The sequence below is a fragment of the Typopeltis vanoorti genome, chromosome 18 (assembly GCF_054136105.1).
Source record: "Typopeltis vanoorti isolate ZY-2024b chromosome 18, IOZ_Tvanoo_1.0, whole genome shotgun sequence".
Classification (NCBI taxonomy): domain Eukaryota; kingdom Metazoa; phylum Arthropoda; class Arachnida; order Uropygi; family Thelyphonidae; genus Typopeltis; species Typopeltis vanoorti.
This window is the reverse complement of record NC_143566.1, coordinates 1,974,613-2,002,361: the sequence shown is the minus strand read 5'-3', so window position 1 is coordinate 2,002,361 and position 27,749 is coordinate 1,974,613. Positions and strand designations below refer to the sequence as shown.

General features: G+C 37.1%; 1 protein-coding gene across 2 annotated transcripts in view; it reads left to right on the top strand.

The window, feature by feature from the left end:
• The window catches only part of nSMase (neutral sphingomyelinase), a 267,133-nt gene extending 240,619 nt beyond the window's left edge, over positions 1-26,514 (top strand). For both annotated transcript variants that reach the window (XM_090407940.1, XM_090407941.1), the window contains exon 8: positions 26,028-26,514. In XM_090407940.1, coding sequence (XP_090264066.1) covers positions 26,028-26,410 — 383 coding nt within the window. In that variant the 3' untranslated portion in view covers positions 26,411-26,514. The remainder of the gene's footprint in view (positions 1-26,027) is intronic.
• The last annotated feature ends 1,235 nt before the right edge of the window (positions 26,515-27,749 follow it).

Sequence of the window (27,749 nt, the reverse complement as noted above, 5' to 3'; positions counted from 1 at the left end):
TGACGTTTTGACCTTCATATTAAAGGTCATCATCTGGAGTATACACAAATATACAAGGACAGGCTGAGTTACATTTCACACAGTATGCTGAAGAGACAATGATTTGATCAACGGTTATTCTATTGGTATGACCTCTAGTGAAAATATAATATATAAAAAAAATACAAATAAAATTAAAAAATTAATTAGAAACTACATCAAAGCTTTATTCTATTTAAGATAACATCAGAGAAACATTCTTTCATATAGATAGTTTCCTTACAGTGTTAATGATGTCCAAATTTAACATGAAAATTGTTATATTAGATTTAAGATTCTGGATTTAACTCTTACGGAGAAAGATTCTTTGGGTAGAATATGTGCCTTCTATATGCTTAGGATTTTTAGACCATCATTATTGTTAAGATTAGGGTGGTGATAAGAATCTCACAGGCTTCCTTAAATTTACATTCATACCATGTTTTGATGTGATGTAAACAACTGGTGCTTTTTCAGTTAATTCTGTGTAAAGTGTTCAGGGCATGATCAGAAAGGCCTTCACCATAGTTATTATATTTAATGTGTCGTTTATGTTCCTTCTGATACAGTATACTCCAGGGTGGGCCAGCAGTGGAAGTGGGTCCTTGGATGAGTTGAGTAAGCTTTTTAATTTTCAGGAGGTTTTAAGGTGGCTTTAAGATTGTATTTCTGTAGTATTCTGTTTATTTTATCTGATGTTCCTTTAATATATGGAATGGTTTTAGTTTTATTGTAGTGTAGTTTATCTTTGTTTTTTAGTGAGGTCTTGTAGAGAATTTTGTTGATAGTGTTTTGGCTGTAACCATTTTTTAGCAAAGTATTACCGATAACTTTAAATTCGTCTTTGATGCTTGTTCATTGGAGCATATCTTCGAAGCCCTGTTTTTTTAGAGTATTAATGACACCTAGTTTTTATGTTGGGTAGTGGTAGGAGTTTATGTGTATATATTGGCCAGTATGTGTCAGTTTCCAATAAACAGTGAAGGAAAGACTGCTAGAAGGAAGACGTGTGACAAGTGTATCTAGAAATAGAAGTGTGTTCTGCTTTTCAATCTCAATTGTGAACTGTTTGTGTTGTTTGTTTAGGTGGCTGAGGAAAGTGTTTAATCTCTGGTGGCCATGGGGGCCAGAGATAGCATAAACATCGTCAACGTATCTAAGCCAGACTTTGTGTTTTAAAGGAGAGGAATCTAGAGCACATTGCTCAAAATATTCCATATAAAAGTTAGCAATGGGGGGGGATGGCTCTGCCTTCTTTTTGTAGGTAGAAAGCATTTTGCCACACAAAATAACCAGAATGTAATACATGCGCAAAGAGCACTGTGATATCTGGAGGGAATTTGTCCTGTAAAAGAAGGATTGTCTCATTGATTGGGACATTCGTAAAGAGTGCAGAGACATCAAAACTGAGCATTAAATCACCTTTTTCTAATTTAATGTCTTTGATTATGTTTATAAAGTGTTGTGTGTTTCTGATATAAGAGGGGTATCAATGTCCTACCAATGACCTACCAACTCAAGGAGTTGGTAGGTCATTGGTAGGACGTTAATTTCTTGGCTTGGTGATTTGGGCTGTCTATACCTTCAACTATCGGCTGGAGTGGTGTGTTTTGTTTGTGTATCTTTGGTAGACCGTAAATTCTCAGCGAATGTAGTGTGGAAGTAATTTTTGGACTGTATTTTCGGACCATGTAGTAACTGATTTAAGTATGTTTTCTTTTTTATTCTATTGGTTGGGTCGTAGTTAACAAGTTGATTTGTATTGTTGTCTGAGACTAGCAGATTCATTTTTTCTAAATATGTGGTTCGATTTAGAAGAACGGTGGCACGGCCTTTATTCGCTCTAGATATTCCAATGTCTAGATTTGATTTTAGTGATTTCACCGCAGTTAATTTGTTTTTCGTTAAGTTGCTTGTTATAATTTACATTTAAAATGTTGGAGTTTTCTAAACGATTTTATCTACTATTTTACTTCAGGTCAAGTGGTTTACTTCTAACCCAGCTATCAGACCCATAAGTTAAAACAGGTTTGAACACTTTCTTGAATACAGCTAGTTTAGGGTTTTGACTAATTTCTCTCTTATTGCATATAATTTCTTCAGTTGACTTCCTACCATACCAACTTTGTTGATCCTGTTGTCTGTTTCCATATTTAATTTACCATCTTCACTAAAAATCATGCATAAAAGTAGCTGAAATGTTTTACTTGTTTCTATTGGTTCTCCATTCACAATGCAGTTGATATTTATAATGATTCTGCCTATTTTCATTGTCTTTGTCTTGTTATTGCTGACCTTCATACCATATCTATTACAACAGTTATTCAATGCAGATGATGTTAGAAGTATAACATCATCTGCATATAGCAGAGAGCTGAGATTAACATCTCCACTTTTGATATCAGATTTAATACGACTTTCCTTCATAATGTGATCCATATATATAATGAGTAACAAAAGGGATAATGTACATCCTTGTCTCACACCAGATTTAACATTAAACCATCTTCTTGTACTTCCTTCAGTTCTAACTGCTGACTTACAACTCAAATAAAGACTAAGTATTGCTTGATATAATGCCCCATTGACACCATATAACTGTAGCATATTGAATAGCTTCTCTCTTGGCACCTTGTCATATGCCTTTTCCAAATCAACAAAACTTATATACAGATCTTTGTTATATTCCTGTGATTTCTCAACTCTTTGTTGTAAAGTAAAAATCTGATCTTGACAGCTTCTATTTGGCCTGAATCCAGCTTGTTCGTCACCAAACTTCTCTTCCACAATCCTTTTCAATCGTTTCTCAAGTATACTGGCATAAATCTTACCAGGAACACTCAGTAGAGAAACACCTCTGTAATTCTCACATTCAGTTTTATTTCCCTTTTTATATATGGGTACTACGAGCTCTACTCCAATCATCTGGAATTCGTCCCTCTGTCCATGCCCTCTGAACTATGAAGTGCAGCCACTGTAAGACTTTATACCTCCATACTTGAGCATTTCTGATGGAATATCATCTACTCCTGGTGCGTTTCTACATTTCAGACTTTTGATGGCTTTTGATGGCTTTTTCTACTTCAAGTATGGATATGTATTCCTGATTCCATGCCTGGTCAGTGTCTTTTATCACTGTGCTGTCATCACTGCTAGTTTCATTTAGCAATTTTTCGAAGTAATTACTCCATACTTCAAGGATATCTTTTTCTCCAATTTTCATGTCACCTTCATCATCTCTAATTCCTTTTACAGCACTCTTTCTTCTATTTCCGAGCTTCTTCAACAACCTCCAGAATATCTTGCCACCTTCTTGATATTTATTTTATATGTTCTTACCAAAGTTTTCCCATGACTTTTGTTTAGCTAGTTTTACAAAGTGTTTAGCTTTCTTACATTTGTCTCTGTATTTTCTAAGAGCACAACTGACTTATTTTCCCGGAACTTTTTGTATACTTTCTTCTTTTCCTTCACTCGCTGTTTAACTTCCTGTGTCCATCAAGGAGTTCTGATTTTTCTATCCTTGCAGACAACCTCACCACATGCCTGTCTGGCTGAATCAATCAGGGTTTTCTTCAAGGCTTGCCACTGAATCTCCAAGGTTTGGTTCCTGTTCTCAAACTCTTTCATTTTTTCTTCAATAATCTTTGTGTATTTTAGTCTACAGTTCACATCTGTGAGCTGCTCAACTTTTATTCGCTTTAAAACTTTCTTACACATTTTTTTTATATAGGGAGTAAGTGGCTCGATCTAATAGTAATGCCTTAAGCTTACCTGTGTAGTCATTAAGATTGAGTACCACAGTAGCATTCCCCTTATACAATCCCAACAACTCTCAAATTAGAAAACTTCATAGGCTCCTTAAGAAGGTCACTTCTTGGCCTGTGGAGATTACCAACAGACTAAAACCATATAACTCTAGACCCCCACCTCCTCCCTGCATATATGGGCTCCCAAAAATACATAAAGAAAATGTGTCATTACGTCCCATAGTGGTTGGCATTGATTCCCCCACTTACAAACTAGCCAAGCATTTAGCCAAAGTGCTCTCACACTCTACTGGCAACACACCATCACACATAAAAAACTCAGCCTACTTCAAAGCCAGTATAGAAAACCTTACCCTCCAACATAATGACATAATGGTCAATTTTGATGTCTCCTCCTTATTCATGAATGCCCCCCCCTCAAAGAAACCTTAGAGCTAATCAAATTTCCTCCCAATATCTCAGCCCTATTTCAGTTGAACTCAGGCTATTTTGTTTGGCAGGAAAAATTCTACAAACAGATAGAGGGGACAGCCATGGGTTCACTACTTTCCCCACCCTTGGCCAACTTCTTTATGGAGACGTTTGAAGAGAAAGCCTTAAACTCAGCCCCACAAAAACCTACCATTTGGCTTCGCTATGTTGATGATGTGTTCGCTATTTGATCACATGGCCTGGATTCACTCCTCTCCTTCCTAACACAAACAACCAACACCCTAGAATCAAGTTCACCCTGGAAAAAGAGAAAAACAATAACCTCCCCTTCCTAGATACACTAGTCACCTGCCAACTTGATGGAACCTTGGTTTTCTCAGTTTATAGAAAACCTACCCATACAGGCAGATACATTCACCAACAATCCCCCCCCCCCCACACACACACACAACAATATGGAGTTATTAAGACACTATTCAACAGGGCAAAAATAATCTTCAAATGATCAAGCCCTAACCACTGAACTAAATCACATCCGTAACACTTTCTCAGCCAATGGCCACCCCCCCCCCCCAAAAAAAAAAGAATCCAAAAAATACTTAAACCAGTTATCCACAACCTACCTTCTCCCCCTTCACAAAAAAGATTACTCTAAATCCATCACCATTTCCTACATCCGAGGCGCCTCGTAAAAAATCAACAAAATCTTAAAAAAACATGACCTGACCACTTGTTACAGACCATATAGAAAAGTGGCATCCCTTATCCGCTCCACTAAAGACCAACCACTTCCCCTACAGCTACCTGGTGTATACCAGGTCCCTTGCAGCTGTAAATTGTCCTACTTTGGCCAAACAGGCAGGACAGCAAATATCAGAATCTCAGAACACAAGGATTACATCTGATTTCACCAGTACAGCCACTCTGGGCTTGCAGACCACACTCTGGATACTCCTCACAGAATAAGATGGAAGAAAGCCACAGTAATACACCGCAGCAAGTTCAAATATGAAAGACTATTCATGGAATCAGCCTCAGCCCTTAGGAACATGCCAAACCTCAACAAACTTGGATGCATGAGACTGCCCCAAATTTGGGAAACATTTATCATAAGAACTTCAGCCCAGAGGCCAAGAACTACCAATATAGCCCGCCAGGGGGCACCATTAGGACTTTAGGAAAATGGTAGCTTCCTAGCTTCTGTTCTCATTTGCTGTTATGTAGTACTTGCGTGCACTTGTCTTTGTATTAAGTTCCCAAGAAGATGGCAACGTGACATTTGCCGAAATATCGGAAAGTATATATTAAAGTTTATTTAATTTATATTTCTAGTCTACGCTGTCAATTCCTTAATTAAAAATTATCATGTCTAACCAACGTATAAGCCTCTCTACAAGAATTTAATATTAGGGTTAACCAATAAGGATACAATTTGGTCAGATAAATCCCAGATTGTCAGCCCATTCTTGTTCCTTTAGTATCCAGGTAGATATCTAACAGGGTGCACCATGAGAAGGTGAGGACTGGACATTAGGTCAGAAGCCCTGGTCGGTTTTCTGCATTGCTTTAAAGGCTATGTGGAGGTCTCCTCTCAGTTATACAGCTTTGATGAAGCAATTCATTTCACATAATTTTCCTCAGTATTACATAATGGTAAAAAAAAACATTTTTGGAAGAGCTACTATCCATGAGACTAGTTTAAATCTTTATTGAGGACTGGATATTGGAAGAGCCAGATCCATGAAGATACAAGATTGAATCAATGCAGAATTCATATATTTTCTATATATAAGTAATAAAAAAAAGTATCATCTTGTTATTAACATACTCTAGGTCTGGTATGTTTTGTTTTTTTTCACTTGGTTACAAAGTAAATTATGCTTGTTAATAAATTATATTCTTTTTTAATCCTTTACCCAGGTGTAAGCTTTGTTTTAGGGTATGTTTAAAGGAAAAATATTATTATTATTATTGACATCTTCCCTCCATGTAGTCAGAGACTCATCGTGGAAGGTACACACTATTGCACACAATGCTCATCCAACCATGCTTTCAAATGATTCAATGTGTCTACATTTACAACACACTTAGGCAATGCATTACACTCACCGACCCCTCTCCATGCAAAGAACCTGCTCCTTACTCCTCTGTTCACACCCTTTTTATATAGTTTCCAGCAATGGCTTCTTGTTTCTCCCCTCCCCTTCTCTCATTCTCTGAAAATATCTTCCGTGCCAACTTGATAACAATCCCTGACTTGCTTACATGGCTCAATCATACCCCCCACTTTTCCTTCAATTCACGAGGCTTTGCAACTTATATTCTCTCAATCTGTTGTCGTACTCCACATTCCAAAGACCCCTGACCAAATTTCCTCAAATACCTCCTGCTCACTCACAATTATGCCATCGTCTCTTATGTCCTATACACTTAAGTTCCTCATGATTCCACCCTGATCAGGATGAAACACTTATAAAATGATCATTGAATACCACAACAGTCTTTGGCAGCAGTTACCATTCTACAATTTTCATTCATTAACATCTTACCATGATCATTCTTCCTTTTACTTGCCACATATCTAAAAATCTCTCTAGGGTTTTTCTTTGCCTGTTTTGCCAATTTCTGCTCATACTGCACTTTTGTTTTTTTCCTTACTAACTGAGTCACTCTCCTGATTTGTTCTTTACACTCTTCATATAACTGATTATTATCATTATTCATCATCAGCCTGTGTAGCTCTGTGGAAGTGGTGTTTGCACTCCATGGCGCTTGACTGCACGAATGGCAACTTCGGTTCAAGTCTAGTTGCTGACTAGAGGAACATTTTCTAAGAGCCTTTTTTCGACCGGTTCCTGAGTTAGTCGATCACTGGCATGGGCAAGCAGGTGTTTTCTCCTGGAAACTCGGGTTTTTCATCCTGTAAACTCAAGAAAATCGACCGTCAAACCCACAGTATTTTCGGACATTAAAAATATTGTTAGGGTTAGGGGTCACAAGATGGTGGCACTTGTTAGCTGTCTGTTCACTGTGTGGCAATTAACTTAGTGTTAGCCTTGGGCCAGCTATCTCTGATTGGCTGCTAATTGAGATTGAACCGCCCACTCAGTCTCCAAAAGTTAGTTATGGCTAATATACAGGAATCAAAGCCATTAGCTGATTTTTATTATTTTTTTTTTCATCTTTTACTGCCTTTAAAAAGTACCTTCTTCCAGAGTACACGAGATGTCGTAAAATAGACCACAGTTCGTGATTTGAAGAAAAAGCCTTAGCCTCTGCCCCACAAAAGCCAACCATATGGCTTCGCTACATTGATGATGTGTTCGCTATTTGGCCACATGGCCCGGATTCACTCCTCTCCTTCCTAACACACTTAAACAACCAACACACCAGAATCAAGTTCACCCTGGAAAAAGAGGAAAACAACAGCCTCCCTTTCCTAGACACACTAGTCACCCGCCAGCCTGATGGAATCTTGGTTTTCTCAGTTTATAGAAAACCCACCCATACAGGCAGATACATTCACCAACAATTCCCCCCCACACACACACACAACAATATGGAGTGGTGAAAACACTATACAACAGGGCTAAACTAATCTGTTCTAAAACATGGCCATAAACACTGAACTAAATCACATCCTCAACACTTTCTCAGCCAATGGCCACCCCCCCCCCAAAAAAAAAAAATCCAAAAAATATTAAAAGCTACCCCCCCCAAAAAAAAAAAAATCCAAAAAATATTAAAACCTACAAACCACAGCTCCCCCCCTAAATCCATCACCATTCCCTACATCCGAGGCACCTCGGAAAAAATTACCAAAATTTTAAATAAACATGACCTCACCTCCTGTTGCAGGCCTTACAGAAAATTGGCATCCCTTATCCGCTCCACCAAAGGCCAACCACTTCCCCTAGACCTACCTGGTGTATACCAGGTCCCTTGCAGTTGTAAACTGTCGTACTTTGGCCAAACAGGCAGGACAGCAAATATCAGAATTTCTGAACACAAGGACTACATCCGGTTTCATAAGTACAGCCATTCTGGGCTTGCAGACCATGCTCTGGATACACACCACAGAATATGGTGGAAGAAAGCTACAATAATACACCGTACCAAATACAAATTCGAAACACTATTTATGGAATCAGCCTCAGCCCTAAGAAACTCTCCAAACCTCAACAAATTTGGTTGTATGCGACTGCCCCAAATTTGGGAGGCATACATCAGCAGACCTTCAGCCCAACGGCCAAGAACACTTACTTAGTCTGCTAGAGGGTACCATCAGGACTTCTAGGAGAACGATAGCTTCATATCTTCATTCTCAGTTACTATGTTGTAGTGCCTACGTGCACGTGTCTTTTTGTAAGTTCCTTTTGTAAATGGCAACGTGACGTTGCTGAAATATTGGAAATATTTATTAAAGTATAATTTAATTTATATTCGGATCTACGTTGTTCAATTCCCTAAGTGATTTAGAAATGCATAACCAACGTATAAGCCTGTTTATTTGAAAAATAGTACTGAAATAATTCTTCGGCATAAAACTCTTAGATCTCGATCTTCGTATTCAGCTGTATAAAATAATGAGAGATTTTTTGTCCCCTTTAACTTAATTTTCATCACCAAAAAAATGGCCTCTTGGCTTTTTATTGGAGTAATAATATATATAGGTACACCTTGCTGGAAATTCGTATAGTAAGGTATGTAAGTTCGATTCACTTAAACCTTGGTATTACCTAGGTCTAACTACCCACTGATGAGACCTTAATAAAGGTTGAAACTGGTCTGGGTAGTGACTTCTTCACGAAAATCAGTAAAACATCTCCTAGGAGCTGAGTTTTACATTATGAGAAAATATTAAGGATAGTGATTGGAGCTTGCTCCACCTTAACTCTGAGTTGCCCTGGCTTGTACTACCAAGTGATGACTTGCGCTTGGACTTGCCGGAAGTTCTTCGGCATGAAACTCTTAGATCTTGATCTTCGAGTTTCATATTCGGCTCTCTAAAATAATGAGGGATTTTTTGTCCCCTTAACTTAATTTTCGTTTCTGAAAAAAAAAAAAAAAAAAAGCCTCTTGGCTTTTTATTAACTAGTCTTACTGTTTAATAGAAGTCAAAATATCTTGTGAATGTGTATTAAACTAAATAACTGCACAACAAAACGCCCAAATGATAAATTGCCAAACAAGAGACCTTATGCATTGAAGCTCGGAAATACTTCTTCAGACAATAAAAATAAACTTAATTATACATTTTTGGAAATTATGGAGACAACTACCGTGTTTGAATAAAAACTTTAGTTTACTATTACTAAAATTTTACAATTCGACGTTTCGACCTTTATGTTAAGGTCATCTTCTGGAGCGTACAAATATACACAGGAAACAAGCTATACCACAATCATACTGGTTCGTTAAAGACACTGACTAACTGCTACCACAATTGTTGGCCTGACCTCTGGTGGAAAAAAAAAAAAAAAAATTATACATCAGCGCTAAAGTCCTATTATTTGTGTTGTCTACTATATACTAACATTATATTAACATCATTCCAGCCAGTTGGAGTGGAATGGTTTTTAATAATAGCAGATTGGCTAGAGTCCTGACTTGTGTTGAATCTTTCAAATTAGGTTGGCTGAATGTGTGCCATCCAGATCCTTGGAATTTTCATACCATCTTTGTTGTTGATGTTTGGGTGGTTTATCAGGATTTCGCAGGATTCTTTAAATTTTTCTTTTGTACCATGTTTTTATACGGTGTAAGGAGCAGGTGCTTTTCCAGTTGATTTGGTGTAAGGTGTTGAGTGCGTGGTCTGAGAGGCCTGCTTCACCAAAATGGTTATATTTAATGTGTCTAATGTGTTCTTTTTTGCGTATAGGGATTGTCCGTCCTGTTTCACCAATGTATGGTAAGTTACAGGTGCAGCGGATGCAATAGACTCCAGGATGTGCTAATGGGAGGAGAGGGTCCTTAGAGGAGTTGAATATAGTTTTAAGTTTAGTGGGTGGTTTAAAGGTGGCATTAAGGTTATAATGTTGTAGGATTCTGTTGATTTTTTTCTGATAACCCTTTAATGTATGGGATGGCTATGGTTTTACTGTAGTCTAGATTCGTTTTTGTTGTGGTTTTATAGAGTATTTTATTGACAGTATTTTTGTTATAGCCATTGTTTATGAATGTGTCACTAATGATTTTTAGTTCTTGTTTCAGGGCCTGCTGGTTAGAGCAAATAGTTGTGGCTCTGTTTTTAAGGGTGTTTATGACTCCATATTTTTGTGCTGGGTGGTGATATGAATTCGCATGTATGTATTGGCCCGTGTGTGTAGGTTTTCGGTAGACCGTGAAGGATAGATTGCCTGAAGGAAGACGTGTAACTAGTGTGTCTAGGAACGGGAGCGAATTTTGGTTTTCGATTTCGATTGTTAATTGTATGCGTTCGTGTTGTTTGTTTAGGTGGCTGAGGAATGTGTTTAGCATTTGTCGACCGTGCGGCCAGATCGCGAACACGTCGTCAACGTATCTGAGCCAGATTGTCGGTCGAAGCGTGGCGGAATCAAGAGCCCTTTGCTCAAAGGTTTCCATGTAGAAGTTCGCGATTGGGGGGGATAATGGTGAGCCCATGGCCGTACCTTCCTTTTGTAGGTAGAATTTGTTTTGCCACACGAAGTAACCGGACTTTAGTACGTGGGCAAAGAGGGCCATAATGTCGGGCGGAAATTTGTTTTGTAGTAGGAGAATTGTGTCATTGATGGGGACATTAGTGAAAAGGGCAGAAACGTCAAAACTGACTAATAAGTCGTCTTTGTCGAGTGTTATGTTTTTGGTTATGTTTATAAAGTGTTGTGTGTTTTTTATGTAGGAGGGGGAATGACCTACCAACTCCTTGAGTGTTGCCGCTAATTTCTTGGCTAGGTGGTAATTGGGACTGTCTATTCCTTCCACTATTGGTCGAAGGGGCACATTTTGTTTGTGTATTTTTGGAACCCCATATATTCTGGGGGGGGCGGGCGTAGTGGGGTTTGAGTTTTTTAACTGTGTCTGGTGGCCAAGAAGTGACGGACTTTAATAGTTTTTCTGTTTTGTCCTTTATCCTCTTTGTTGGGTTATAATTCACCATTTTATATGTGTTGTTATCGGCTACTAGTTGGTTCATTTGAAGTATGTATGTTGACCTGTCAAGGACAACAGTGGCACTGCCTTTATCAGCTTTCGTTATTATTATGTTTTGTTTGGCTTTTAACGATTTGATTGCTGCTAATTCTGTTTTAGTCAGGTTATTCTGTATGGTTTTCTTGGTATTTAGGACATTACTGGTTTCTAGTCGTATTTTGTCTGCTATGTTGTTAGGTAGGGATCTGATGCCTCTTTCAATGTGGTAGATAAAATCTAATTTGTTTACCTTTTTTGGCGCTATTGCGTAGTTCAGTCCTTTATTCAGCAGCGTGAGTTCACCGTTGTTCAGGGTGTGGCTAGATAAGTTGATCACATGGTTCTTGCTTGTCGGTGGTTGGTCGCTCCTTGTCTCCCTTGTTTGTTGTTCATTGTTGTTTCTCGGGGAGGAAGTCCTCTGATTGGCCGCCATATTTTGCCGTTGTTTCAACCAGTGGAATTTTTTCTCGAGTTTTTCTTTGTTCTTTTCCAGGGTATGCTTGGCCGAATTGTCAGTAATTCTTTCAAGTGTTTGTAGAATGTCTTGGTTGACATAGTTGGATAGTTCTAATTGTAATTCAGAAACTAGATTTTGTGTTGTAGCTAGGTTTCGGCAGGCTGTTTGGATCTGTTCCCTAAGCATTGCTTTTTCTGTGCGGTCATAGATACGAAGTGCCTTAGCGGACGTAAATTTCTTTTTTAGCCTGATGCAGATCGGAATGAGGTTATTGTCTCTGCATCTCTTTAAAAAGGCCAGCCGATTGATCAGAAGAGAAATACGAATCTTTAGCTTACCATAGCGATTGCAGCGCTTGTGGGTATCATTTCCATGGATGATCTGAATCCTTTCTTTTAGGCTTGCACGGTGATCCGAATGCATTTTTGGAAATTATGGAGACAACTACCGTGTTTGAATAAAAACTTTAGTTTACTATTACTAAAATTTTACAATTCGACGTTTCGACCTTTATGTTAAGGTCATCTTCTGGAGCGTACAAATATACACAGGAAACAAGCTATACCACAATCATACTGGTTCGTTAAAGACACTGACTAACCGCTACCACAATTGTTGGCCTGACCTCTGGTGGAAAAAAAAAAAAAAAAAAAAAAAAAAAAATTATACATCAGCGCTAAAGTCCTATTATTTGTGTTGTCTACTATATACTAACATTATATTAACATCATTCCAGCCAGTTGGAGTGGAATGGTTTTTAATAATAGCAGATTGGCTAGAGTCCTGACTTGTGTTGAATCTTTCAAATTAGGTTGGCTGAATGTGTGCCATCCAGATCCTTGGAATTTTCATACCATCTTTGTTGTTGATGTTTGGGTGGTTTATCAGGATTTCGCAGGATTCTTTAAATTTTTCTTTCGTACCATGTTTTTGTACGGTGTAAGGAGCAGGTGCTTTTCCAGTTGATTTGGTGTAAGGTGTTGAGTGCGTGGTCTGAGAGGCCTGCTTCACCAAAATGGTTATATTTAATGTGTCTAATGTGTTCTTTTTTGCGTATAGGGATTGTCCGTCCTGTTTCACCAATGTATGGTAAGTTACAGGTGCAGCGGATGCAATAGACTCCAGGATGTGCTAATGGGAGGAGAGGGTCCTTAGAGGAGCTGAATATAGTTTTAAGTTTAGTGGGTGGTTTAAAGGTGGCATTAAGGTTATAATGTTGTAGGATTCTGTTGATTTTTTCTGATAACCCTTTAATGTATGGGATGGCTATGGTTTTACTGTAGTCTAGATACTCTATAAAACCACAACAAAAACGAATGGGCTCACCATTATCCCCCCCAATCGCGAACTTCTACATGGAAACCTTTGAGCAAAGGGCTCTTGATTCCGCCACGCTTCGACCGACAATCTGGCTCAGATACGTTGACGACGTGTTCGCGATCTGGCTGCACGGTCGACAAACGCTAAACACATTCCTCAGCCACCTAAACAAACAACACGAACGCATACAATTTACCATCGAAATCGAAAACCAAAATTCGCTCCCGTTCATAGAATATCGGAAACAATTGCCATAAAATGCGATGTAAACTCAATCAGTGTCCACCGACCCTATCTAATTTCCAAATGTTGGACGATACATAATTTACAAATCAGGCCATGCCTCCGGCCATTTAGCGACAACAAATGTCCTTTTTTGGCAGATTTAACCTGCAGTCATGACATAGCCCTACACTCATTCCGAGAAAGTTCCGATGATGGTCAGTCGACCGAAACGGTTCACATCCCGTTAACGTTCCCCTCTGCCCCAGTTTTCCCATAGTAAACCCTCCCCCCCCAAAAAAAAATGCACCCTTAAACACAATAATATATATATATATATATATATATTATTAAAATAAAAACCCCGGGTTTCCAATTTATTCCTCCTGCGTCAAATTACACCCCCTTGTTCAAAAACGACCTTCAGCAGAAACATGGAAATTGAAGACTTCCTAGTATCAAAACAAGGTATGTACAAAATTTTTTCCTCCTTTTTTCTGCTATAATTTCCTTCAATTCTTACCCTTAATGCCCTAAAATATACATGTAAATTTTTTGAGTAAAAAAAGCCCATGTATTTAATATAAGGGACACTCCTAAACAAACACAGGCTATAATAGCCTTAATAATTAATAATAGTGTTTAAGAGGAGTTAGCATGGGAATTTTCCCAGAAACAATACCTTATTTAACTAATTAATTAATTAACTCATTTTTACCTAGTAATAGATCAACAGAATAGAATTCCATATTTGATCTTTTATTCCGTCGCCCAATTGACCGTCGTCCAGTTGTCCGTCACCCAGTTGACCATGTCTCAAAAATTTTACAGTGGTTATATTTGCATAATATAGAAGTCCTAACCAGAGAGTTGAATTTCAGATAATTGGAATAGAGTTCTAATAGTAGCTATCTATATGAATGGAAATGAAACTGAATATAAGAATTACAGCAGAATTTTTCTACCAAGTGTTTCAGGTAAGATTCATGCAAGCATAATTGAGAAGAGGGTAATAAAAATTGTTATAAGGAAACTTAGCAAAGAATGAGCTGGAGGCCAAATAGAGATGGTTAGGATCTGATTTTCACTTTAAGGCAAGTAGCTGAGATGCCTTGGGAATAAAACAGATGTGTATTTAAGTTTTGTAGATCTGGAAAAAGCACATGACAAAGCCAAGAGAAATACTCTACAAAATGCTACAGTTATGCAATGTAAATGGAACATTATATGAAGCAATATACTTCAGCAGTTAGAATTTAAGGAGATGCAGAAAGATAGCGTTCTCAAAGGTGTAAGTTGGATGAACTCATTATCTCTGTAGATCACACATTAAGAATAAGGTGGCATCAAACTTGATATCAGAATTGGAGATATTAATCTTATCTTTATGCAAATGATGTAAACTCTTAAGTAAATCCATTGGAAGTCTTCAATATTCTTTAAATAACTGCCATAACAAATTTAGTATGAAAATAAAAATGTGGAAAACGTCAACTCAAGAGAAAACACGTAAAACATTTCGGCTATTTAGGTGTAATATTTAATGAAGATTAAACAGTTGAATATCCATGTGTTAAGGCTTAAGTGCTGGGAAAAACTCATGGTAAAGGTTAATGGAGTGAAACAGCACTAGGAAATGATTAAAAATAGGATTTAATTCAATATTAAATTTTTCAATATTTTATATCATTTACAGAGACATAGTCAAGGAGTACAAAATGAGACTTGTAACACCCACCCGCAAAAAGTCATCACAATAACTGAAACATGTGGATGAAAGGCTAGAGTCCTAACTAGTCTTTATACCCTCTGTGGACACCTGTCGGCAGCCTAGGATGTAAACTGGGATCTTGAAATATTATTGTTTCTCGTATTTTGTGAAGTTTTATGCAACCATAGTTATTTAAATTAGGCTGATTTTTAAGAGCAGCAACAGATTCTAAAAACAGTCTTTCTGTTCTAATTTACTGTGATGCAGCATGATGGTCTTTTTCCAATTGATCTTTGAGCTGTGTCCAAAGTGTGATCTGCAAGGTCAGATTGTCCATAATCATGACTATAGATGTATTTTTTATGTTCTTCCATTTGGATGGTAGCTGAACTTTCTATCTATCCATAGTAAGTCAACTTGCAGGAATGAGGAACTCTGTATACACCTATGTAGAAAGTATTTTTAACTTGGGTATAGTTATGTTAAAGATACCAAGCAATTTTAAACCTGGTTTTACTCCATTTTTTCCAAGTAAGCAAACAGACAAAATGTCAAGTTTGCGCTTGCAATTTATGCAAGACTAGCTGATCCTACAGGTAGTGCAAGACCAAGGCAACTCATGGTAAAGGTGGAGCAAGCTCTGATCACTAATCTTAATATTTACCCTTAATGCCAAAACACATCTCCAAGAAGAGGATGTATGATGTTTTGTATTAAAGGCAAGGGGCCACTACCCAGACCTGTTTCGACCTTTATTGAGGTCTCATTAGTGGGAGCCAGGCTAGAAATACCAAGTTCTTGGAGATTTTTTTTGGCAATTTTAAACCTGGTTAAAACCAGGTTTAAAATTGCTTGGTATCTTTAACATAACAATACCCAAGTTAAAAATACTTTCTACATTTATATCTCCTCCTGAGATTTTTATTTAATAAGGTTATAACACCTTATGGTAACTTGTTTTGGTAAAATACTTACAAGCTCTGCATTACTAAATCTTGGTATTTCTAGCCTGGGTAGTGGTCCCTTGCCTTTAATACAAAACATCATACATCCCCTTCTTGGAGATGTGTTTTGGCATTAAGGGTAAATATTAAGATTAGTGATCAGAGCTTGCTCCACCTTTACCACGAGTTGCCTTGGTCTTGCACTACCTGTAGGATCAGCTAGTCTTGCATAAATTGCAGGCTCAAACTTGACATTTTGTCTGTTTGCTTACTTGGAAAAAATGGAGTAAAACCAGGTTTAAAATTGCTTGGTATCTTTAACATATCTGTATATACACCTGGAACTTGAGAGGGGAGAGAATTTATCTTTATTGGAGTGGGTAAGGGTAGCTAGTTTTAAGTGGGGCTTCAAAGTGGTGCAAAGATTGCATTTCTTTAAGATTCTGGATATTTTTGCTGGAAGAATTCTCTCTATTATACATTATCCAAACAGTTAGCGAAATCCCTTGCCCCCCTTTACTGGTGTTGTGTCGACTTCTTATTAATATACGTACTTTTTAGTCTATCATACAAATACTAGTAAGACTTTCTCCGGTATCACGTGGTACCTCTGAATAACAAAGGAATTGCCTCAGGGTCGAGCCAAATACTGGTGTATCAGAGTATCTGAGATCAACCTCTCATAAAGCTCTAAGAAATTTATTTTTTTATTGCTGCGCCACTTAGGGCTTTTAGATTAAACAAACTACATCAATCAAGAGGCGGTCTCTAGAATGTACTTAAGTGATACCTTGATCTTGCAGACGTGGCCAAAATCTCTGCTTTCTAATTTTCTGCTTAGGTTCGTATTAAGTTTTTATAAGAGATGCATCGGATTCCAAATTACAGACAATCTTAATTGGATTCAAAAGCAAGGTTTATTGAACACTATAAATATATATATACAGTACGTGTTATTTTAGTTCTCACTCTAAGAAAGTTCCTGGCAATTAGGTTATCATAAAATATTCTAACAACATACAAATATTCAAACTGATTATTCTATATTAGCATTATCAATCCTATCAACAAATTAAGTACTCTAGCTAGGTACGACACTTATAGCAATAATTACTTTAAATCAGTTACAGTCAGACTCTCAAGATAACATTAATGTTACAATCAGATCACTCTATATAGTATTAATGTCATTTACAATTCGTTATTAATATCAATCTTCACTCTGTATTTTATCTTAACATTCTTTGTGCACATATTATAAATCAATTCTGCAAGGAAGCAGTAAATTTATGGTATTCATCTTTAGATCACTACAGTTCAGTTCTTTATAATACTATTAATGTTCTCTCCTCTGAATCACAACACATAATCTTTTCAACTCTTGCTAATAAAATTAGTAAATTCTATTTATCTATCTTGGAAGTTCATCACTCTAATTGGTCTGCAGGAAATTGTCTGTCCTTGATCCAATTTTCCATAGATTCCCTCTGCTGGCTTTAAGCATGCATGTGGCTCTCCGTGCTATCGGTGAACTTTCACGATCTCTGCATGACAAGCGTGTAACCCTTCCTTCTGGGGACGGCTGGGCCTATTCTCGCTCCACGGCATTACTGACTTCGAATTTTCGCCGATGCCTCGACCAAAACCTCCGGAGTGGAGGTGCTGGCACCCTTCTCCAGCTCACGACAATGAGAGATCAACACCAGGAGATCCGGGACAAAAAAAGCCTTGTTAGGAGGGTTCTTGACCCTTTTATTTTACCCTTCATCTCGGCGTTTCTCGCACTCCACGATGTCCACCTAGCGCTTGGAACTTTGTCATGTGGGTCAACGTCACAGCGACCACCTTTCTCCCTTACCCTTCTTGTGCGCCGTCGATATGCAATCGCCTGGGGCAAACCGCTCCCCTCGCATTACTGCTTCGTGACCTTTGGATTTACATCCCCTTTTGAATTTTGTGCGAGTCATTCAACAACTCTTTATACTTATGGCTCTAACAAATATTAAATACTTACACATTCATTGTTATTTACACAAACAAGTGAGTGATCTTTTCTTGAGATACTTGATAACTACTCTTTTTTTCTTAAGTTTGAAACATTTAACATATTTACAAAGTTGTATTATAACACTTAGAGACAAACATATGTATTTATTTTCCTTTTCATTGGGTTATGTTTGTTAAACCATGATAAGATTGGAATTCCTAAATTCTCAATCTATCGCAATTTAACACTGGTCATACCACATCATGCATAAAAAAATTCTTCCCATTTTAAAAGCTCCATTGAAAATATAATTGTTAATGATACTGATATTCTAGTGCACTTCGACATTGCCTCATTGTTCACTAACATTCCCTTGAATTACACCTTATTGTTTTTGAAAAAACGTTTCTGCCCTTGATATCATTGACCTCATTTCATTTGCTATCCATTCGCCGACCTGGCTGGCGAGCCCAGTGGGCAGCCTATCTGCTCCCCAGCCAAAAGGCTGTGGGTTCGAATCCCGGCATGGGTGTTTGTGATTGTCTATGAAAATACTAGTGGTGGTGGTGGTTGGCAGTAGATGGCATTGGTGTAGATGATGAAGACAGTTGCAGTTGGTGAAATGAGTGATGGAGATGGAGAGTTGTAGAGTAGGTGACCTCCCTTGCTGAGCTTTGGACTCCCTGGAGGTGTTACGTAATAATAATAATTCCTGTTATTTGTCTAGAAAGAACAAAATGGTAAATTTTGTTCCTTTATGTATTTTATTATATAATTACATATTGCAGTAGTAGCAACCTCTGCATCTCCTGAGGGTATGTATTTTAAGATATCAGGAATTAGAGTGTTGATATATATATTTCATTAATGTAATGTGAAATGAAGGAATTAATTCGCATTTAATAAAATCACTGCATTTGCTACTTTTCATAAATTACAAGTACCTGCTTAGATTTTGTCTTTGACTTTGGGGTGGCCTAGTTTCTGTTTAGATCTCCCCTCCCTTCTTAAAATAGTGTACAAACTAATTTTTTCTAACCTGTCACCCTATCATTGATTTATAATTGTTTCTTTAATTTCTTTTTCCTTTCTCGTCTTCTACGCATCTATATTTTATTTGAATGCCTCCCCCCCCCCCCCACACACACACAGAGATATATTTCACATGCAGATGTATTATGTGAAAGGGGGTGGGGAGCATTTCAAGAAGACTACTTTTCCACCTTTGATTATTAATATATACTGTATTAGATTGTTTAGAAAATAATAATAATAATAAATGTACATCTTTTTATTTGCAATATATGTTTAAGTGATCAATTCAAAATTCTGTTATATCAGTCATCTTTAGTTTGATAACGTAGTACTTTTACAGTTGACACTATTGTTTACTTATAAGTATTATTGTAATGATTTTGGGAATGAAAAGAACAAATTAACTTTAGGTATTGTAGCTTTAGCTGGTTGGAAAAGGGAGGCTCCCTATTTCACAAGAAACCACAGGATTGGAACTTGGAATGTTAGAAATATGAGCCAAGGTAAGATGGTAATGGAGCGCAAGAAGCTGGATATATTGGGAATAAGTGAACTTAGATGGACAGGAATGGGTCATTTTCAGTCAGGAGACTATATGGTGTATTATCCAGGGCATGAGACAAGTCGTAAAAATGGAGTATCTTTCTTATTCAGGAAAAAGATGGCTAGGTTTATATATTAGGTTATAATACAGTGAGTGACAGAATCATTTCTCTCAGAATGAGTGGACATCCAATGAATATGACCATCATTCAGGTTTATGCACCCACTACAGAGGCACCAGAAGAAGACATTGAAGAATTTTATGGCAAGTTAAAAGAAGTGATAGATGCAACACCAAAGCGTGATTTATGGCTACTTATCAGAGTCTGGAATGCAAAAGTGGGAGAGACTGAGGAACAAGGAATAACAGGTTGTTTTGGTTTAGATATTCGTAACACTGCAGGAAAGAGACTAGTTGAGTTTTGTACAAAGAATTCTTTGTTTGTTGCTAACACCTGCTTTAAACAGTACAAAAGAAGATTGTACACATGGATATCACCTGATGGACAATACAGAAATCAAATTGACTATATACTTGTATGAAGAAGATGGAGAAGTGCAATTCAGTCGGTTGAGACGTTTCCAGGTGCAGACTGTGGAACAGACCATGAGTTATTAGTGACTACGATACATGTGAAATTATGGAAACTGAAAACAACACAAATGTCGATCAGATATGATCTTGGAAACATACCAGCTGAATACAATATTAGTATACAGAACAGATTCAACACACTCAATTTGTGTGAAAGAGAACCAGATGAATTATGGGTAGAGATTAAAGATATAATTAAAACAGAAGCAAAGAAGAATATTCCAATAGTTTGTAAGAAGAAGTTTAAATGGCTGTCAGAAGATGCCATCAAAACTGCTCAGGAAAGGAGGAAAATGAAGGCTACAGGAAATTTGCAGAAAGTAGGGCATTATGCAGAGTTTCAACGACAAGCCAGAAGAGACAAGGAAAAATACTTTAACCAGGAATGCCAACAAATAGAGGACCAAAACAAGAAAGGAAAAACAAGAGATCTTTTCAAAAAGATCAGATAACTAACGTTTAGTGCCAAGGTGACAATATTGAAAAGTAAACACAAAGGATATTATCTTACAGAAGCTGCAGACATCAAAGAAAGAAATGGAAAGAGTGTACAGAAGCCCTTTACAGAAAGGATTCCAATTACTGAGAAATTTGAAGAGCAGGATTATACACAGGAGCCAGTACCACTGGAGAGTGAAGTGAGATGGGCACTGCAATAGCTATTCAGTAAGAAGGCACCAGGAGGAGATGGAATGCCTATTGAGCTGCTCAAAGCCCTGGGAGAAGAGGCAGTTAAAAGTTTAACAGCTCTATGTCAGTGAATTTGGATCACAACTAAATGGCCTAGGGAATGGAAAAAATCGGTTTATGTACCTTTATTGAAGAAAGGTGATGTAAGAGAGTGCGAAAATTACAGAACTATAGCACTGATCTCTCATGCAAGTAAAGTCTTACTTAAGATCATTCAGAAAAGACTGGAACTATTCATGAAGAGAGAAATGCCAGATGAACAGGCAGGATTTTGAAAAGGCAGAGGTCAAATCACCAATGTGAGATGGATAATAGAAAGAGCAAAGGAATATCAAAAGAATGTCTACCTTTGTTTCCTTGACTATAGCAAGGCTTTTTATTCTGTAGTTCATGTGAAACTGTCTGTGTGTTAAGAACAATGGAAGTACCAGTGCATTTCATTATCCTTCTGAGGAATCTTTATTATGAACAAGAAGCTAATTAGAAGAAACACACGTATAAACCACAGTGGAAATTATTTAATTGTAAATATTTCATCCTAAGTATCTTAGGACATCATCAGTACAGTATTTAAACAAAAATTAGGAATAACATACAGTTAGGGTGCATGATTACAATAGAATCTCATGAAAACGTCCATAAAAATTTTATGCACGTTTTCATGAGATTCTATTGTAATCATGCACCCTAACTGTATGTTATTCCTAATTTTTGTTTAAATACTGTACTGATGATGTCCTAAGATACTTAGGATGAAATATTTACAATTAAATAATTTTCACTGTGGTTTATACGTGTGTTTCTTCTAATTATGAACACACCACAGGTTTCGTTATTTAAAAAAGAACAAGAAGCTACTGTCCGAACAGTAGCTTCACACCCCTTTACCTATTTCACAATAGGTAAAGGGGTGTGACAAGGATGTATTTTATCTCCGTACCTGTTTAACTTGTACTGCGAATACATTTTAAGAATGGCAGGTCTGGAGGAGTCTTCAGTTGGAATTAAAATTGGTGGAAGAAGTATTAATAATTTGAGATACGCAGTTGATACCACCTTGCTAGCAGAATGTAAAGAAGATTTGGAGGAACTTATTATGAAAGTTAAAGCAGAAAGTGCTAAATATGGTCTTAAACTTAACCTCAAAAAAGAACAAAAGTTATGGCAACATGTGAACTTAATGATTTTGAAGTAGATGGGGAGAAAATGGAAGCAGTTAACAATTTTATGCTCCTGGGATCTTGAATTCATCAAGATGGTTATTGGACTGAAGAAGTTAGAAGAAGATTATTACTCGGAATGAAAGCAATGACAAATTTAAGCAAGATCTTTAAAGATATTAGCCTCACAACAAAAATCAGAATCGTGAAAGCAATGGTATTCCCTATGGTACTGTATGGATGTGAAAGTTGGATCCCAAGAAATAGTGAAAGAAGGAAGATAGATGCATTCGAATTATAGGTTTGGAGACACTTACTATGAATATCATGGACTGCAGAGCAAACCAATAAATCAGTAATAGACAGAATAAAGCCAGATTGCTCCCTCAAAGCTATGATCATCGAGCAAAGATTTCATACTTTGGACATATTATGTGAGCAAATGACAGTCTGGAGAAGATGATGATACTGCTTGCTAAAGTTGATGGAAGCAAGAGAAGAGGAAGACCAAGAATTAGATAGGTGGATGGAATGTTAAAGAAGCAACTGGAATGCTTGGAAATTCTGAAAGATATGGCCAGGGACAGATCTGAATGGAGAATGTATGTTCATAGAATCACCAGGAATCGAAAACGACTCGATGGAACATAACAACAATTGTAGCTGTAATGCACTTTACATGTGAATACTCTTAAGTCATCATCATCATCAGTTTCCTGATATGTATGAATCATGTAGTACCATCATATTATCCTATGATGGTACTGCATGAATTTTTATTATTATCATACTAGAATGGATGGAGTTGGATATTAGGCTAGTGCATTTGATTGGATATTGACTGTCTGATAGGTATCAACAAATTGTGTATGTTGGAGCAATATCCCAGAAGAGAAAAGTACTAGTGGTGTGCCTCAGGGGATTGATTTAGGGCCATTGCTGTTTAACATGTATGTTAATGATATTGGGGAAGATTTGAATAGGGATATACAGCTGTTTGCAGGTGATGCAAAGTTGGGACGAACTATGAGGAGTATAGTAGATGTTGCTGTCTCACAAGAAGACTTAAATAGACTGAGTGAATGGGCACAGGAGTGAGGATGCCAGTTCAATGTTGTGAAATGTAAGGTTTTAAAATTTGGAAAACAAAGATGGTATGTAGAATTTACTCTTGGTGGGGATATATTCTTGAAGGCAGAGGAAATAAGAGATCTTGGGGTGATGGTGGATAAGGATCAAAATTGTGAGGAGAATGCAATGAATTCTGTCAATGATTTTTTTTTATTATTTTTATTTTTTATTTTTATTTTATTTTAATGTTGAGCCCATACACAGGAGGTTGGTTGGTCAACCTATAGTACATTATTACCGTGTATGGGTAGTGGGGTGGGAAAGGAGGAATTTGTTTACATTTGATTTGAATGACTTTAAATTGTATTCCTTGGGAAACACAGCAGGTGGGAGACTATTTCACAGTGTAGAAGTTGCAGGGATGAAGGAAGTGGAAAAGAAACTTGTTCTGTTTGTTTCTAGGTGTACTATGAAGGGATATTGTGCAGCAGCTGCACTTGTTCCAATGAGCTAGGTACTGAGCAGAGGAATTATTGATGTTATTTCAGATGAGCATTTCCCATGGAAATATTTGTAGAATATACATACTGAATAAACCACACGTCTGTGTGAAAGTGGGGGGGGGGAGTTGGTAAGAGATGGTTCATTGATAAGAAGGATGCAGAGGACACCAACTTCTAGAAGTAAGGAGATTCTGGTACCATTGTATAAGGTTCTGATTAGGCCACATATGGGCTACTGTACACAGATTTGGTCACCTGGTTTTCAACAGGATGAAGAGATGTTGGAGTGGGTCCAGAGGCGATTGACCAAAATAGTTTCTGATCTCTGAAATGTTGAATATGAACAAAGGTTAAGATGATGCAATTTGCAGAGTCTAGTGGATTGGAGTAAGGGGGGTGATATAAGTTGGTTTTGTATAGGATTAACATATAAGTTGGTTTGTATAGGATTAACGTTGAAGAGGTTTTTTATAAAATGATGAGAGATTGAGAGATAAGAGGTCATCCCTGGAAACTGTATGAGAGGGTGTAAGAAGCAGATTTTGCATGGAGAGTTGTGAATGATTGTAATGTGTTGGCTGAAAGGGTGGTGTCTGCAGAGAAAGTGAATGGACTTAAGTTATGGTATGATGAGCTGTATGTGACAAGAGAGACCTCATAGATGAGTCTGTGACTCCATGGAGTTTTAGGATACTAATAATTATTACTGAAGTAACCTCCACGGAGTCAGTAGACTGATTGTGGGAGGCCCACCCAACAAACAACATGCCTATAATATGAACTTTGAAATAATTTACACTCCCTGCATTCATAATGCATTTCTGCAATGCTTTCCACTCACCAACAATTCTCCAAGTAAACAATTTATTCCTCACACACTTCTATACCACATTACTTCCAGGAATGGCCTCTTATTCTTCCCATCTTACAATCCACACTTTTTATAATTCCTTCTCTCAGACCTGTAACGACTTCTATGTAATAAAGATGTTTTTCTCCAACTGATTCATGTGAAGGAGTATCCAGAGCATGGTGTGCTAATTGCAACTTGCTAAACAGATGATCTTAGATTTTATGTTCTTCAAGGCTTATGTTAACTGATCTACCAGTTTGTTCAAAGTAGACTAACTTACATCACAAGTAACTTTATATACTCCTGGATGTTCAAGAGGGTGCGGTTGATATTTAGGAGAATATATACAAGTAGCTAGTTGAATGAAAGGTTTGAAAGTGGTATGGAGATCATATTTGCAAAGAACTTTTGCTATTTTTTCCTGATGTACCCTTAACATATGAAATGGGAATGGTTTTGCTGTGATCCTGTGTATTGGATGTTAGGAGGGATGGAGCTGGGTGCATATAATATTTTATCTAATATATGTGGACTAGCCATTGGCTAATAAAATGTTGTGAAGGTCCCTAAGCTTAATTTCAAGGGTTGCATAATTTGAACAAAAAACCTCGAGATACTCCTTCACATAGGATCAGATGGAGAAAAACATCTTTATTATGTAGAAGCCATTACAGGTCTGAGAGGCTATACTTCGAATTGGCATCAGCTATTAAGCACTCTCCCAATCTCGACAAGAATGAGTGCATTAATTTACCAAAGATCTGGGAGACTATCATTTTAAGACCTAATAGCGGACTGTTCTAAATTAACTCTGTAGTTATCAGACCCATAGAGGTTGCCGTGTAAGGACATAGGTGCCAATTACAATTTAAACTGTTTTTACAATTTCTTGGTTTAGTGCTGTGTTTCTGTCACAGTTATCATTGTGCTCTGATTATGCTGGGTAGAAATCCAGTGAAATATTAGTCAGTTTAATGTATTTTTTCCTCTCAGTGTTAGTTATACCATTAAGCTCTATTATGGATCAACACCTAAGCCTTTATGTATCATATCTCCTCTTATTCACGAAACTCCGTAATCCACATTCCCTGAACTACTCTGCATAACCAACACTCCAGAATCCAAATATCACTTTGATCATTCATCTTTGGACACTTCATAGTGTTTCCACATCACAATGAAAACCAGGCGACTACATTTGAGCACTATAGTTCATGTGTGGTCTTGACCAATGCGTTATATAAAGGCATCACTGCCATCTCCTCATCCCTACATGCCATACTTGTTATAGCAGCACTTATATTAGGCTCTTAGAATGTTAATCCACTGTCTACTATCACCCAAAGATCCCGAATTTTATCTGCTTCCTGAAGCACAGCTCACCAATCATTTTTACGTTATTACTAATGTCCTGTCAGCAGTTTCTCCCAAATCATTTTCAGTATTATCAGATCTTTGTCTTTTAAAATGCTATGTTTTATTATATTTTATACTTTAAATTTGTAAAATTGATTTTTATGCAAATACTATATAAAAAATTGCTTTTGTAATTTTTTTTTTTTAGCATATGGTACACAGGTCAATCCTCATGCTCAGATACAAGCACTCAGTGATGCTCATGACCTGCTATTAGAAAGTGTGGCAAGTCTAAGGAGTGACCAAATATTTTATATAATACTGACATGCCTTATATTTTGTCTTCTATTAGTCAGTATTCCAATTGACCTGACTTATGGATTCAGCAGGGTTCTTATAGTTATACGCATTATCTTAACTTTATTATTAGGCTTTTCATTTTGGATGGCAGGTATTATGATTAGTATTGAAAGAAATGCTATTTTTTCTGTACTAAAAAGTGCACAGATTATACTTCAGGGTTTAAAACAGGAAAATGAACTCCCTTCCAACATAAATCTTGCAAATACATTCTCTAATACTGTAGTATAGTATAGATATTTGTTTTTAGTTCTGTATTTTCAGTCATCATGTTATAAAATGTACATATACCATTATATTTTTTTATAAATGATGAATAAAGATAAATTTGTTTATGCCTTGTGTCAGGAAATTGTTTCATTCATAGTTACATACAAGAATAAAGTAATCCATTAGTGACTGTTGGCATTTAAGTTACTATTCATGGTTCATTAAATATGTATTCACTGATACATGTAATACAGCCTTTTCCCAAATGATCTAATGGATTACTGACCTGCTAACTTAGGGTTATAAGGGAAACACCAGGACAGAGTTTGTAAATTAAAGGTCGGCAAGTCTCAAGAGTGGTTGTTAGCATACTGAAAAAAGTTAAGGTCAAAATTCTGGAATGGGTGCATAGGAATGCACTTTTTGAAGGAGGACACAGTTTCATGAAGAAAATAGGTAATGTACTAATTAATTCACTTCATATAATTCAGCAGCAAAAATGGGAAAGAAAAAAAAATTGATAAAATAAAAATCCTGTAATGCCATTTTATTGTGTGACAGGCAACTCGTGGTAAAGGTGGACTACGATCTCGTCACTTGTCTTAGTATATCTACTATAATGCAAAGCACATCTCCTTGCAGACATGTATAATGCTATGCATTAAGGGAAGGGCCACCACCCAGACCAGTTTCAACCTTTATTGAGGTCTCGTTAGTGGGAGCCAGGAACAACTTATAATAAACGACTGGACAGACTTATGTGTTCGTCGTACATGTTGTTTATTTCTTAATGGTATATATTAGAACACAGAAAAATAAGTAAATAATTAATTTATTAACTTATTGCTGATATTTTGCTGGTGATATAACCAGCATCTTCAGAGCACAAAACACAGTTTGTCACAATACGCGAGACTATAACAACATGGTATAACCAACGGACTAGTTAAACAACAACAACAACAACAACAACGTTACTGGTTTGCTGGGTGAAGCATAGAATGCTTTTTGTTTTCCCCTTTGTCTGTGTCGAGAAGCTTGATGGGGGAGTGGGGGTTTGTGAGCCTTATGCTCGCACTTTATGAACTATGGGGTTAGCTCTGTTCTGCTGAGAGCAGGATTGCCTTGGGTCTTTTATGTTTGTGAAAGTCATGTTCACTGTAACTGGAAGCCTGTCTGACCAGTGGGTTAGGATGAGAGTGTGCTTTGCTGAAGAATTTTTTGGCTTGGTCCTGAAGGAGGGAATGGATGTCTGGGGTTCTGGTTTCTCTATGGATCTGTGTGTTTCTGACGAACCATGGGGCATTCAAGATCATCCGCAGGCACTTGTTTTGTATCCTCTGTAGTTTCATAATGTTGG